Source organism: Acipenser ruthenus, chromosome 4 (genome assembly GCF_902713425.1).
Source record: "Acipenser ruthenus chromosome 4, fAciRut3.2 maternal haplotype, whole genome shotgun sequence".
NCBI classification, from domain to species: domain Eukaryota; kingdom Metazoa; phylum Chordata; class Actinopteri; order Acipenseriformes; family Acipenseridae; genus Acipenser; species Acipenser ruthenus.
The window spans coordinates 26123921-26140122 of NC_081192.1; the positions used below are offsets into that span (position 1 = coordinate 26123921).

General features: G+C 39.5%; 1 protein-coding gene across 5 annotated transcripts in view; it reads right to left on the reverse strand.

Annotated features, from left to right (window-relative positions):
- Positions 1-16202, reverse strand: part of LOC117400524 (centrosome and spindle pole-associated protein 1-like) — a 37025-nt gene that overhangs the window by 5819 nt on the left and 15004 nt on the right. For all 5 annotated transcript variants that reach the window (XM_059022243.1, XM_059022242.1, XM_034000617.3 and 2 more), the window contains 18 exons: positions 15807-16180; positions 14238-14330; positions 13719-13820; positions 12871-12965; positions 12310-12406; positions 12096-12153; positions 9804-10144; positions 9336-9454; positions 9023-9113; positions 8465-8588; positions 6217-6364; positions 5624-5776; positions 4748-4860; positions 3790-3939; positions 3242-3379; positions 2108-2212; positions 1948-2014; positions 1295-1424 (listed from right to left, as the gene is read on the reverse strand). In XM_059022243.1, the coding sequence (XP_058878226.1) occupies positions 1295-1424; positions 1948-2014; positions 2108-2212; positions 3242-3379; positions 3790-3939; positions 4748-4860; positions 5624-5776; positions 6217-6364; positions 8465-8588; positions 9023-9113; positions 9336-9454; positions 9804-10144; positions 12096-12153; positions 12310-12406; positions 12871-12965; positions 13719-13820; positions 14238-14330; positions 15807-16180 (2498 nt within the window). The remainder of the gene's footprint in view (positions 1-1294; positions 1425-1947; positions 2015-2107; positions 2213-3241; positions 3380-3789; positions 3940-4747; positions 4861-5623; positions 5777-6216; positions 6365-8464; positions 8589-9022; positions 9114-9335; positions 9455-9803; positions 10145-12095; positions 12154-12309; positions 12407-12870; positions 12966-13718; positions 13821-14237; positions 14331-15806; positions 16181-16202) is intronic.

Sequence of the window (16202 nt, forward strand, 5' to 3'; positions counted from 1 at the left end):
AAGAAGGCTTTAATGTCAGTATTAGTATAAACCAAAAAAATTATAAATCAAAAAGCAAGAGGCACCAGTATTGGTATTTGCACATAGATGTACAATATTTTCATGGCGCCACTCACTAACAGAGAGTACAGGAACACATGTGGTCCATTGCCATGTGAATGGATTCCCATACTGTATTTCACACAGACAGCTGTCCTTGTCGCTTCTTCAAAACGCCTTTATAATGTCCGTCTGTTATCCGCTATGATTGGCCTCTCTGTTCTCTTGGACACATTTCTTACAGGAGGACACTGAGATGTCTGTTAGCTGTGCAACTCCATGAACAGACCACATCTGATGACCATTCCACAATGAGTCCGTTAGCTCCAGAGAACAGCACAGCATCATGCTACAGAAGGTGTGTTCTGTTTTCATACCTCGTTCAACACATTCCATTATTATGCCACCTAATCCAGCTACGTCTACTATTGTCAGAGGCTGGTTTATTATTTCCTACTTCTAGTTTTTTCTTTTAAGGTTTCACTTTTAACGTTATTTAAATGCGTCGTATCATTAGAATCCAGACTGTCAGTAACAATGGTTTTGTTTTAGTAACCAAGCGCTCTCTTGGTATTGCCAGTGGGTGTGTTAAGTAAGTGAGCGGCTCAGAGCGGCTCAGTAAAAGAATCAACTTAACGACTCGCTCAGTTCCACTCCTGCTGAGCCGCTCAGAGCGCTCCTGAGCATTTTTTATCAGTGATCAGAGTGAGCGGACGAAATAGCCACCTGCAGGAAACAAATGGAGATGACAGGCAGGATTGACAAATACGTTTGTCAAGAACGATGAACTGGTTTCGATTTATGAAGTTATGTATTAAATTGGCTAAATAAGATGGTAAAAATTGTTGGTTTTGAATTTGTATCATTTAATTTCATTTTTTTTTAAATGTAGAGCTGTTTTATAGTTATTAATGTATTATTATTAGGCTTGTAGTATTAATATTATTCATAATTTTCATTATTAACGTCTGTATTGCCGGTATTAAACACAGCCAGATATGAGGTTCAGTCCAGAGTGCCAAACTCAGCGAGGTACAGCAGGGGACAGTAACTTCACACGGGGCCATTTTATCTACCATCACCTCAGAAACACAAACAAGCAAATAATCATTATTCACCATTTTTAAAAGTCGCTCAGCGCTCTCGTGGAGCAGAGCGTTAAGTCATTTAAATCTGCTCAGTGTGCTTTCTGAGCGTTCTCACTCTGAGCGGCTCACTTACTTAACGCGCCCAGTGTCTCAGCGGGTGCTCCTACCTGCCGGAGAGGGGTGTGTCCATCTCGTCCCGGTCCATGTTTTTGAGAAGTTGTCCCTCCAGCCGGCGCTGCTCGCTGCGGAGCTGTTTCCTCAGAGCCGACAGCTCACCGATCACATCCTTCTTGTCCTCTGCACACAGACAGGCAGTTGCTAGATCACATCTATCACCTTCCATTATTACACCCACACAACAAGCAGAATCCCCAACATTTGTCAATATAGCCTGACAGATGTCTTGATGAATCTGGTAAAGACACTGCTAGAGTAAATAAACACCTTAGCAAAATCTCAATGCAGCGGTTTTCACACAAGAACATACACAGTAAATATGCAACTCACTCCCAGCAAGTTAGTGATATATGTTTGTCAGTAAATGTTTGTCAGCATCTACTTATACCCTCAAATTCTGATACTCAGTAAAGTTCTCTAGATGTATGCAAAACATGCACGTGGCTTTATAATATCCCTGTCTTCTGGGCTTTACATTGCCAGCTCGGGATAATAAATCTAACATAGCGAATACTGGCTTGGTTACTTAAAAGTTCATAATGCACCACTAATCAGAATATTATTAGGGATATTGTCAGCTGGCATATCCATTTGGTTGTGTAACAAAAACTGCCCATAACCAGCCTATTGGTGCATGTCCTACCTGCTGCTCGCAGCTGGTTTCTCCTTGCTGGAACAGGTGGAGACTGGGCCCCTGATTGTGGACGATCCTGTTAATTTAAAAACATGAAAAGGAAAGTTTTCTAGATTCACAGTTTGAACTGAAAGACTCAAATAACAGTAACGAAAAAAAGAGAACTTACTGAGAAAGCCACAGAGTGGCGGCTGTCCACGGAGGGAGGTCTCGGAGTCTGGGAGGCCAGCTTCTTCTGTATTGTCGGGATGGGAGGAGACGGCTGTCGTGGGAGCTGCATGTAAAGATACAACAAGTATGGCATCAAATACTATTGACTAGCTGGAGGGAGAGAAGTATCCAATTTAAGGCAGAGTACACCAGCAGTGTGGAGTAGTGGTTAGGGCTCTGGACTCTTGACCAGAGGGTTGTGGGTTCAATCCCCAGTGGGGGACACTGCTGTTGTACCCTTGAGCAAGGTACTTTACCTAGATTGCTCCAGTAAAAACCCAACTGTATAAATGGGTAATTGTATGTAAAATAATGTGATTTCTGTATAATGTGAAATAATGTATAATGTGATATCTTGTAACAATTGTAAGTCGCCCTGGATAAGGGCGTCTGCTAAGAAATAAATAATAATAATAATAAATAATACACCAGAATTCAAGCCGTTCAGTACTTGTGGTACAGTAATCTTTACAGTACAGTTTTTTTTTTTTTTTTTAATCCACCACAAGGATACTAGCATATCAGCAGAAATGTTAAACATGATTTGTGACATCAGCACTGTGATGAATAGCACCATTATGCACTTTTAAAAACTTAACAGACCAAGTAAAAGTCCTACAGTGCCATATTCCTTTCATTCAGTGACAGCACAGAGAAACAAACACATTAAGCCTGCTTAATACACATTTATTTAGAATAAAATCTGAATTAGAAGGCTTAGTTCATTGTGAAAGTGTTACTGTTTAAAATAAGATAGTTCACTGAAATGCAGCTTCTTTTAGGCACAACACATTAAACAGCTACCAGAAACAAAAAAACTGTCCAAGAGCTTAAGCATTCTTAGTTTAAACTGCAGCTGTGTAAGGTACTGTAGCTCTGATCTCCTTTTTGCTTCAGTAGCGCCCAGCTGTAAATCTGGTTAGAAGTGGGCTGACACTAGAAGAGAGAAGTTGTATTTCAGTAGGACTGTGCTGGGCAAATACTTCTGAAATAATTACCAGCAATACGCTTGTACATGTACACTGGTCGGTTACCCCACGGAACATTGAGCTAGGATTTCAACGGTGTGTGTCGCACTCCCTGTGTGGCTCACCTCTTCTAATCTAGCCTGCCGCTCTCTCTCGTACTGCTGCCGCATTTCATCATTCCATTTCTCTTCCTTCTCTTTCTGCTCCTCTTGTTTACGGCGCTCTTCTGCTTGACGTATCTGCTCTTCATTCTTTGACTTTTGCTGTAAGTGGTTAAAAAAAAAAAAAAAACATTTTAAATCTTAACTACTGAGTTTCATGTCAATCGCTTTTTATATGTGCTGAGATCGGTTCATTGAAAGTAATGCATATCCACAGGGAGATATCCAGAACATTGCTCGCTAATGGCCATGTAGAACTGATGTTACTTTTAAAACGCCATTACAAGTAGACAAACGTTTCCTTGATCAGTGAGCATTTTGGCACCTGTAGCTTTGCAAGCAGCTGCAGTCAGTTAATTTACTAGACTGTCATGTTTTTCTGACATGAGAGGTGAGTACATAGTAAAAAGCAGACTTCAAAAAGATGAATTACCTGAGAGTCCAAAACAAGCTACTTATTTATTTTTATTTTTGTTGAATCCACCACATGGTTCTCCAGTTTCCACACTAACCTCCTCCTCTTTGCGTTTCTTCTTCTGTAGTTCCTCCTCGTACTCCTGCTGGATTTTTGCCCTTTGCTCAGCAAGGCGTCTCTCCTCCTTCTCTTCTTCCATTCGCAGCATCTGCCGTTCCTCCACTTCCTTGCGGCGCTTTTCCTCAATCTGAAAAGGGAAAGCGGGATTGACTTCTCCACTCATTTTTCCTGGTTAAAGATTAAAAGCTCAGCGTGCTGCAGAAATTACAAAACTGAAGGAATTGACCAACGTAAGAATATGGATAATTCACGGTTTGGCAATTTAGACAGTAAATTTGACATGTACAGTATTATACGGTTTAGGAACTTTACTGAGTCACTGCCTTGATAATTTATAATTTATTTATGTGCAAGTAAGATAACAAAATAACAAGGGAGCACTGCTGTATTTGATTTGCTAGCAATTAAACTCTAGGCACACACACTCCACAATTAGTTTTGCACGCTTCTTAATTGCTGAATCTGTTGGGTCACAGAATATAGAAAAAGACCCTTCAGTATACAGGTTGGAACTCTATAGGGAGCCAAAGTTGAGAGGCATTCGGTTATTTGAAGGAGACATTTGGGGGAAAACACCAACAGATAGAGGTGTGTGATCAGTTTTGCAACAATCAAATGTTCCATGTGTTAGTTATTAAAACTATTATTATTATTATTATTATTTATTTCTTAGCAGACGCCCTTATCCAGGGCGACTTACAATTGTTACAAGATATCACATTATTTTTACATACAATTACCCATTTATACAGTTGGGTTTTTACTGGAGCAATCTAGGTAAAGTACCTTGCTCATGGGTACAGCAGCAGTGTCCCCCACTGGGGATTGAACCCACAACCCTCCGGTCAAGAGTCCAGAGCCCTAACCACTACTACACACTGCTGCCCAAAACTATGACACTCGTATTTAAAAGGAGAAGCCTGCTTAAAAATCACCTGCATGCAGAGGTAGTCTTTATATTTATCTTGCTCATGTAGTTGCTGTGGTGTAGGAACATCACCAAATAGAGTTCCTCGGGCAAAGGGGGACGAGTGGGAGAACGCAAATCCTACGACAAAACAAAATCATTTTAATAACACATTTACTCACCACATATTACCCTACAGCTGCTTTAAAAATCAGGAAAGAGTGCCGAGAGCAATTAGACACGTTCAGAAGCAGCAGAAATGTTTTGATCCAGCTTGTTCTTGTTCTGGTTTAAAAAGCAATATAAAAACCATTTGGAAGGCTTTGAAGATCTGCATTTAGGTTTTCCACAAGTGCGCGACTTCAATTACCCTTTTACTTCCAACTCCCCAGTAATGCTGTTGAACCAACCAACTCCCCAGTAATGTTGTTGAACCAACTGACTCCCCAGTAATGTTGTTGAACCAACCAACTCCCCAGTAATGCTGTTGAACCAACCAACTCCCCAGTAATGTTGTTGAAGCTGACACCCTGGGATCCTTCAAGAAGCTGCTTGATGAGATTTTGGGATCAATAAGCTACTAACAACCAAAACGAGCAAGATGGGCCAAATGGCCTCCTCTCGTTTGTAAACTTTATTATGTTCATTTCAAAAGTAAAATTATTGTTGTCCTTACATTTTTTATCCACTGAACAGTCTCCCAGCAAGAAACAATAGCCTGCTGCATGGTAGGAACAAACTTCTCTTCACTTTGCACAATTGCAAGACAAACACTCGTAACAGGATAAATGAATGACGACTTGGTAAGATCACCCCTGTAGTACATACATGTAGGTTAAAGAAAATGGTTGTTTTTTATCTGTATAGGAATGTAATAATTCTCTCCAGCGCTTAACCCAGTTACCTGAAACCTTGTGCTTAGAGGGGGCTACGGTTTCATCCCTTGGAGTCTCTAAGTTCCTGTTTAAAGACAGCAAAGATCTTTTCTCTTGCAGTGCTTTTGTTTCAGGGTTCACATATGCGTCTTCATTGAATTTATGCATTCTGTTCAGATCAGCTGTCCAGAGATAAAATAAGAAAGAGATCAATAAAAAACGTCAAGGCTTTAAGTCGTACAAGTTCTTTAAGGTTTATAACACACATATATATTTGTTTTAAATATACAGTTTCAAGTAAGAGTACAATTTCGCTCCAAATCCCCTGTACATGCTCTACTGCTCTCAATGCTTGTTGTACAGACATTTTAATACATAGATCACAAAAAACAGGTTCTCATCACAGAACAAAGCTGGGTTTTAAACAGATGCATCATTATAGCAGTAAACATTCCTTCCCCTTTACCTCATAACATTACCAATGGTTGTCATTAACAGCCTTATGTGCACGATGGCTTAATTTCCTTAAACTTATTTTGCTTTAACTCAAACTTGGCACATAGTGCCATCTCTAGGTCAAATTGTGACCATACATTGAGGAGCAAAAGAAAAAAAAACTTACTGATGAGATTTCCCTGGTGGTCCTTGAGAGGTGCCCCTCCTCCACCCTTGCCCCAGGGATCGTAGTTCTTCATCTCGGCCTCTATCTTAGCATCGTATCGTTCCCTTTCTTCTTTATCCTTCCTCTTCTGCTCCCGCCTTTCTTGCATCTACCATTGATTTTAAAATCATTATATTGCTTTTAACACTCAGTAATCTGAAAACTGCTGCTCCATCACAGTGTGTGCGAATTCACAACTCGAGAAGATCAACAAAGATCCTGCTTTAGGAGGCACCATATTTGCAGGGTTTCCATAATAAAATAAAAATAAGGCTCGCCTTTATTTCCCAATGCTATTTTGGTAGCACCTTTCGGTTAACTTGGGTTTCCATGTAGTTCTTTTAGGGAGAGAAATTCTCCTTCCAAATGCAAATGACCTAATTAATATTAAAATACAGCAGAATATATTTAAATGTGTTTCTGCCTCAGTTCCAATTTGGCCTTGCCTGACTACTGATATTGTGCAGCTTTCTTAAACTGGGTTTCTACAAAGTTTTTAGGTTGCGTTGAAGAACAGCAAGTGCAGCCTGCCTCATTTGGCCACAAAAATATGATAAAAAAAGCAAGGGAAGCAAAACAAAAACCCAGACATAGTGTTACACAAACATATACAGTGTGTGTGTGTGTGTGTGTGTGTGTGTGTGTGTGTGTGTGTGTGTGTGTGTGTGTGTATATCTCAACATTCCATAAGAAAATGCTGGGTATGATCCATGTATTATTTGCTAAACATTTTTTGACTGCATATATCTTTATTATAAACCTATTATACACGCATATATAATATTTACAAGCTTTCCTACAGAACAGTAGCTTCAGCAGTTCTGATCCTTATGGTGATAAAATCCAGCACTTATGGGTAATGATATAAAAAATGATCCAATCAAAACATTTAGTACAGGACATTTTTAAAATACTGGTAGTAAAATCTACAATAGGTTACCCTACTCACCCACATTTACCACTACATAATATTCTTATAATAATAATAATAATAATAATAATAATAATAATAATAATAATAATAATAATAAATACTTGAATCTGAAATCCACAAGGACAGTGCAAGGCTCTCACCAGTAGAATATGGTTAGATATGTTTTTATTGTTGCTGTTATTGGGGATCCAGTACAGTGGCAGCATCCATACGAGTTCAACACATTTCTCAGTAGATGCTGATCCACCCAGGCATATTTGTAACTTTGTGGAACATTTAAGTCTAGCAAGCTGATGTAAAGCCCCGTATTTGTCATTTTGAACAAATTCGTGGAACTAATTGCTTGGTACAGCCTTTAGTTATAGAGTAGTCTCCGGCTAAGAAAACCCCCCGGGAAGCAAGCAAAGTGTTCTTATAGCCGGTGTTCTCCAAGACCGAGTTAGCCACCAGACACAATACGAATAAATAAATAAACAAATAAATAAATATGTATTACTTGTCATGACGCACGTGCATCAACATATGAAATGAACTGAATAAGTAAAAGAAAAGCAATAGGCAAGTATATGTTAATAAACTATAACAATTAATTAACAGACAAACTAATGTTAATAAACTGTCAAACTAATGAACACAGCACCCCTACACACATTACAAAATGCAGCAGCAATATACATTATTTAACAGAATGGTGACGCAACTCACAAGAACAGGAGACACCATATTTTTCGGGGACTCGGGGACTTGTGTCTCGGGCGGCACTCTGCCAATTGTGTGCCATCCCCTGGGAACTCCAAGAAGGTGTTCTTTTAAGCGACGTTCCTGTTCCTTTAGTCAGAGCTTTTATAATGGGGAAAAATCTGTTTCGCCACAAGGGTGTTCCCTTAAGCAAAATCTCTTAGGAGGTGTTCCTATACGCGGAGACTGCTGTAGTAGAAAGTTGTGCGAGGTTATGTCACAAGTAGGCTCTTCACTGCTGAAGTCTCGTGAACTTACAGTATGGCTTTCGTGCATGCTTACAGCGCAAGGAATATGAGTGCTACATCACATTCTCACAACAATGGAGAGAGAATATGAAGTTTCTAAACTGCATGGAAACCCTGACATTGGTAGCTTATCAAAAATAGAACAGTTGGCCAGTACCAGTGCATTGTTACATAGAAGTATAGTAGAGTATATCAAAATACTAGTCAATTAACCCCTCCCACCAAAACTAAATTACTGTAGCATATTTTTTTTTTTTTTTTTTTTTTTTTTTAACTGGCCAGACAGTACCTGCTGATTCAGTGCCTCCTGATAATTTTGCATAGCCTCCTTTGATTGACTTGGTTTCTCTCCAGGAAACATCCCAACCCTATTATTGTTTGTACCAGCAGTGGTGTTCGACCCTGTTGCTCCTCTGTTAACACAATGGGAAAAAACAAAGATATTTTTACTATTTACTTATTTATTTTTCAGGATGCCTTTTGGAGAGATGGCTGGTCAACAGATGTGACAGAACAATAAGATGTAGAAATTCAAGAGCAAGAGTAATTCCCTCAACTAAAACGAGATTTTTCACTTCAGTTTACCTTGATTATGGTAAATCAGTATACCAATTCAGATATCCTACATCCCCAAGGAGAATGCCCTGACTACATCCAGTATTTTAAAAGAAAAGATCTTGAAGTTGCTAGTCTCAATTGGGACTCTGAGTGAACCTACTTGAAAAGAGAGTTAAACTACTCTACTACACACGCACATATATGGCATTCAATGATGAATTCTACAGCACAGCAGATCAAAAATAGACAAATCTCTGTCCCTTCCAAATGGTTACAACATGAAACTTACGTTGATTGCGTTCCAGGATAGTTCTGTGGGGCTGGTCCAGTGTGAGGGTTTACAAAGGGTACAGACTGCACACCCATTACTCCAGGACCATCTGAGCATCATTACGCCGCAGAAAATGAGAAGAAAAGAAACAAAAAGGATGTCAGGAAGACTGGCATTAACTTAAATACAAATAGTCAAACAGCACAACTGCTCCCACAGAGAGGAAATCGTATTTAACATTGCAATACGGAATCTCTCACCTCACAAACATTGTTTAACACAGGTATTTAGATGTATGATTAATACCACAAGCTAGGATAGATTTGCTTACAGTAGGCCAGTCTGGGGTCTAAAGGATTCCGAGCCCCGTAGTAGTAATATGCGTCATCATACGGGGTTCTGTAATTATCAGTCAGTGTAGGAGGCAGGGGTGGAGGCACACTTGTAATCCTGCAAAATACAAATAAAAAGAGGACGTATAAAAGAGTTTTAGGTAAACTTTTTTTTTTTTTTTTTAAAGGTATTGTTCTGCAGATACTAAAGACTAATATTGTTTATGTGAGGAGTACGGTATAGGCACCACTGTTACTTTAAATTAAGATTATTATTTATTTTTTTATATTTTTTTATTATAGTACTTGCACCTTAAATTTGACTCTAGAATAGATTGCACCTACTTACACCACCTATTAAAACTACAAAAACTATATATTTTTAAATATTAACAAAACAAAATTACAAAACAAAAAAAGAAATTCAGACATTAAATTGACTTGTATCCTGAAAAAAAAAAAAATACCTGGGGGCAACGATTTCTCCAAGGGTACTGGACAGCCCTCTGTGGAACTCCTCATTGAGGGGTACACCCCCACTTCTACCAGCACCTCCCATCCCTGCTGCATCTCCAGCTGCTAAAATACCCAAAGCCCGAGTGTAGTCAATGGGAGGAGCCTGGAATGCTACTCTGGGTCTCTCAGGTGGGCGTCTCTCTTCAGCAACAGGAGGGGGTCTTTCTTCATGAGGCCTCCTTATTGGTTCAGACCCAAACTCACCAAGACCCACCCCTGATCGATATGGTACATCTCTTGGTTTGTTGTCATATTCCCGAGTTATTGCCCCAAACTGTCTGATTCTATCAGGCTGCAAGAGATTCCAGGGAATTCAAATCAAATTAAATTAAATACACAAAGAGACACTTTATATACCATTACCTAGCATAGCCCAATTAAGCTTGTAGCTAAAATACTATATTTTATTGTAGTAAAAAAAATAAAGTTTTAGTGGCTCTGCATGGAGTGCAGGATGCGCCCTATAGTCTGGAGGTCGCCGGTTCGAGTCCAGGCTATTCCACTGCTGACCATGGACGGGAGTTCCCAGGGGGCGGCGCACAATTGGCCGAGCGCCGCCCGGGGGTGGGAGGGCTTAGGTCGGCCAGGGTGTCCTCGGCTCACTGCGCACCAGCGACCCCTGTAGACTGTCCAGGCGCCTGCAGGCTTGCCTGCAAACTGCCCAGAGCTGCGTTGTCCTCCGACGCAGTAACTCTGGGTTGGCTGCATGGCAGGCCTGCAGAGTGAAAAGAAGTGGTCAGGTGACTGCACACGTTTCGGAGGACAGCGTGTGTTCGCCTTCGCCACTCCCGAGTCAGCGCAGGGGTGGTAGCAGTGAGCTGAGCCTAAAAAATACAATTGGATACTTCAAATTGGGAGAAAAAACTGGGTAAAATCAATTGGCAACTACTAAATTTATAAAAAAATAAGTTTTAGTTGAATGTGACTTGCATTCAGGGTCTTAATTACAGGAGTGACTGAGATTCACTTATTTCCGAGTCAATACGGTATTATAAAACACAACACTTCCCACTGGAATCAAAAGGAATAATCATGCACAGCAAATTTAGCAATATGTACTGGTAATATATAAATCAGTACTATAGAAATACAGGTACAAATTTGTAAACCATAAATTTCACAAAAAGCCATGATGGGGTCACAAACATCCCTATGGCATTAAAATTGACAAAATGTAACGAAGCCCTCCAAAGATACCCTTTGATGGTCTTTACTGCTATTGTTAAATGCAATATCTTTAGTGAACTCTAAAATGCATTTGAATGTGCTCAATAAATATATGGCCTATACATCTGTTCAGTTCTAGTAGTCATGTGAAAAGGTGCTTGTTCTTGTATAAAATGTTCTATCCTAGTGTAGCTGTATGTATAGCGCCCTGATCTCTTAATAGTTGTCCCATTCCCTCATCAGTACTGTATAATTGTCTTGAGCATGTTTTTCATGACTGGCTGTGTTGGGAATGCTCCCCTATGTGACAATTTCACTTTTTGACTAAAGTTGGCTTTGACTAAAGTTGGACTAATTTGGGAAGTGGTAGGTAGAGCAACACTGGGCTAGGGTGTTTGTGATTGTTTTTTTTTTTTGTTTGTTTTTTTAATGGTTGTAAAAGAAAGGTTACATCCAGCTGCACTACTGTGATAAATAACAAATGAATACATACAGTCAAAACACACACGCGCACACCACAAGGTTTACCTCCTCTTTGCTTTGCTGGAATAATAAGTGTAAAGATGTTATCAAGGTTTGTTCAAAGTGCTGAAGAACATCAACATTGCTGCTAAGTTTTTAAGAAAGTTTTTTTTTTGTTTGTTTGTTTGTTGTTTTTTTTGGTTGTTTTTTTTTGTTGTTTTTTGGTTTTTTTTAAGCTCGGTGATCCTTGCAAAACCCCCACCTTGTTCCAACATTAAGATTTGTTTAATGTTATTTTATCAACAACTTTTTAAAACCAAAATGTTGAAGAAATGGCTGCAAAGGCAGTAGTATGCCAAAATGGAACTGTCGTGTCTGTATTTTGGGAAATTATATGCAAATACCATAAGTAATAAAAAATAGAAAACAGGTTCTACAAACTACAAATAGAGGCTAACTTTAATACATTTGTGATTCTGAATTTACAATGCTTTAAACCTGGTTTCTTCAATTCCAGTTCAGCTTATATCTGGTATATACAGCAAATTACCAAGCATGTTTGAGATGAGAACTGACCTCAGTTCTTTATCATACACAGTTGTATCATGCACTACCTGCTTCTCTGGGTCGACTGCTCCAGAAGCTGCAACTCTGAGCCCCAGTTCTTTTTCCCTGGAAACAAAAATGAAACACAGAGAAATTTACATTAAATGTATGCTGTCATAGAACACCTAACACTTAAGGACCCCCGGCGCTCTTAAAAGACACCAGCAATGCTTTGTGTTGAATATTGATTGTCATTGTCGGAGTGAATGTGGATAGTATTACCGTTTCTTGTTCCTTTGCTGCTCTGCCATCTGTTCCTGCAGCTCTTGTCTGTATTTCTCTTTTCTCTTCTGCTGTGCAAGATCTCTGTCTGCTCCTCCTAAAGACACCAAAACAAGCTCTACTAATTAAAAATGTAAGTTATACCCTAGGTATAACTAATTCCAGTATAGACAACATAGTATTACCTCCCTCCAGCAATACATTTCTATGTACACTCATTAATGGAACCATACAGTACAACATGCAATCAGCATGTATTAAGAAAAGTAATTGGCATTTTTCATGAACGTCATCTACTCCTACTAGGTTTCATTGAATAGTTTTACATTTATTGGGTGTACATTTCTACATATCATGGATCAACTATAAAATGAAGGAATATAAAACATAAAAGCTCACAATCACCTGAGTGAGTCTGAACCCTAAGACACCAAACAGCTGGATTCTTCAGTTTTAAAGACCTCATTCTTAGCAGTGGTGTGCAAGCTGCACAAGCTGCACTCACTGATTTACTACCAAAGCACCTGAGTAAGTGACAGTGCATATGTAATATAAACTGACCAATCATCAATCCTGTAGCAAACACACCATCCTCTTTATTGGCTGCCGATTTTGATCTCTCATTGGGCCTGTAAGATGGAGTCAGCATTTGAGGCCTGAAAACAAATGCATGGAAAGATGAAGGTTGTTAGTCACAAATCTAGAGTCCTGTGAACTCCAAAAAGCTAATTGATTCATCTTTAACAATTCATTTTCTCCCTAGCATTTTATTTAGAAATGTTCTTTTCAGATACACTTGAGCTCTTTTGCTTTATTTTTTTTTTCATTACAGCCCATTATGCTATGTGTTTGAAACACACTAAAATAAATCATATTGCCTAATAAAGTGTCACAAGACCAAATAGAGTTTGTGCTATTGCCCACAAACCATTACTTTTGTGGTCAATGGTTAAAGAACTCCACAATCTAAACCTGATGTCTTATAATACCAGTGTACAAAAGAAGCGGGTCAAAACAATTCTTGGACCCGAGGCCTCTGTGATCGTCTGTCTATTAAAGGCTGTGCTTCCTCTTTTGCCATCAAGCTCACACTATTCAGAATGTCGGTTTTACAAAACCCTCAATAAATTCAAAACAAAATGGATATACAAGAAGACCATTACCAAAGCTACGGTAACCTCTCTCTACAGCTGAAGACAAAATGACGGTCTGGCAAACAGTGTGGGTTAGTTTTTTTTTTTTTTTATTTAATATTTCTTTTTTAAAACTGTGCTTAGCTTTTATCCCATTCTTTTAAAAAGGTTTAATAAAACAAGTATTACTGGAGTTTTCACATTATGGTGAAAGAAAATGTCTCTTGGGTTGAAAAGATGAAGGATATAAGTTTATTTCTTCAGAAAGGTTATTACTTGGGTTTGCCTGCAGCTGACAGTGGTCTCCTGCTTGGCATTTCCCGGTAATCATCTTCATAGTCCTGGGGGGCACCCCGGTCCTTTCTCTCTCTATAAGGCCTGGGGTTTAAAATAAATTATTAAAGACTTTAGATTTCTAAATGAAAGGTGGGAGCACAGTAATGTATGGTAGACACATTGCCATATATGGAGATTTTATAGGAAAATAATTATTCAAGAGCTGCACAAATACATTTGATAATTCAGCCATTTGACGTGTTTCGTATTTTAGCCCAGTTTCTGTTAGATACTCGCTTGCTTTTGATAAACCACACACAGTAGCAGACTACAGTATTTTTTTGTCACACTCTTATTCCAAAGATGACTGGGAACGGAGACCACCCTTCCAGCCTTTTTAGCAGCACTTCCTTCAGAGTACGATGGAAAAGCAGTGCTGGGCAAGCGAGTAGTCAAACAGACAATAACAGTCCAAAGCTATGAAATAAACAACACATTTGAAATCCCCCAAAACGTTACCGATCTTCATTTTTCTGTCTGTGGGTGTAATAGTCAATTTCTTGGTAATCCTCATATTCATCAAGTCTTCTGTCCCTCAGTCTTGGCATGTCTCTGAGAAGAAAAAGAAAGACACATTTCAACTAATATAGGATTACAAAAACATTTTTTAAAAATATGTATTACTTGGAGAATTCCGTAGGAAGGAGTTAAAATGGTATTAACGACAATGACCTACTTCTTATCATGCGGCAATTTGAATGTGCACTTTAAAACAGCATTGTGAGGCTGTTCAAGTTTCAACATGCCATTTGTCAATAGTCTACGAGTAAACAATTTGTGAGAATATTCCATAAACATCTGTGTATTCTTACCACTGCTTGCAGTGTTTGGCTGCCCTGCCCTTTTAATATTTACACAAGATGTAGAATTGCAAAACGAATTGTGCCTCAGCCTTAACACTGGTTAGAAGCAAGACCTCACTGGAAGTAAGCCCCCTCCATTGGGCTATCCTGAGTAAACATAATTGAATATATAACCTCATGAGCAGGGATCCTAGGACTCCGTTTGCTGCAGAATAACGTGGAAACACACAAACATTTTCTTTGCTGTCGGAGAATGTTTGGTTTTACACTTGGGGCGGGGCAAAAACATGCAAGGCTTTTTTTGTTTGATAACCAATTCAATACATTTATCATATATAACCATCAACACAGGCAATTTTGCTTTATATTTACGTAAAAATACTTGTTCAATAAAACTGCTTCTGGTTGAACGAGGCGCACTGTCGCATTCATGTTGAAACATAGCTGCAGTTTACTTTCGTGGCGAAAACGATAAAAATATGAATACTATTTTTTGTTTTTTATTATTACTACACAGAAGTATTTGTAATGTTTAAAGTAAATTGGTAAGTTTCTTTATACTGTATTATTTATACTGTATTATTGAGGGGCGCATCCGGTAAAGGTGCTCCGCGTGGAGTGTAGGATGCGCCCTATAGCTTGGACGTTGCCGGTTCGAGTCCAGGCTATTCCACTGCTGACCGTGGACGGGAGCTCCCAGGAGGCGGTGTAGAATTGACCGAGTGCCGCACAGGCGGGGATGGGGAATGGGGGATGGGGCAGCCTGCAGTGTGTAAAGAAGTGGGCGGCTGACGGCACACACTTCGGAGGACAGCGTGTGTTTGTCTTTGCCCCTCCCGAGTCAGCGCAGGGGTGGTAGCAGTGAGCTGAGCCTAAAAACAATCTCCCAATTCTAAATTGGGAGAAAATAATAAAAATAATTGACGAACACTAAATTTCATAAATAAATAAAGAAATAAAGAAATATACTGTATTATTAATTGATGGCACTGGTGAGCTTGTAACTTCCTTAGTATTTAAAAGTGTACCAATAAATACTCCCTGTGTTAACTGTTATTCAATAACACTGTTTGTGTATCTTCTAATGTGATGATGGGACTCAAATTTGGCCTTTTATTTTAATTGCTGAATAACCCAGTTTTTTTATATGAGAATTTCATTTTTTTTTTATTGCAGAAAACTAGGATCCCTGCTCAGGAGAGAAAGCTGCTCTTCATGGCAGTACCTTTCTGATTTATGGTTTCCCCTGCGCTGTCTTTTCTCTGTGAATCTGGGTTCCTCGCTCAGTCGCAGGCGCCTTCTTTCATGGCTCTCTAGTGCTTCAGCGTCTTCGGCGTCACGGTGGTATTTCCGCTCATCGAGTTCGGAATCGTAGTCCAGCCTGGCGAGCCGAGGTCTCCTCTCTTCCTCCGGCCGCCATGCCCTGCCCTCCTCTTGCCTCCTTTCCTTTAACAACACCTGGGATTCTGTGAGGATGGCAGCATCTCTCCTGGGAGGAGGGGTGCGCGCCCTGTCTCGTGGCGTCGGCTGAACCTCGGGGTACAGTTCAGGCAAGACTCTGCTAGAGACAAGGGGCTCCTCATCTCTGTCCCAGCGGTACTGATAGAGAACATAAAGAAAT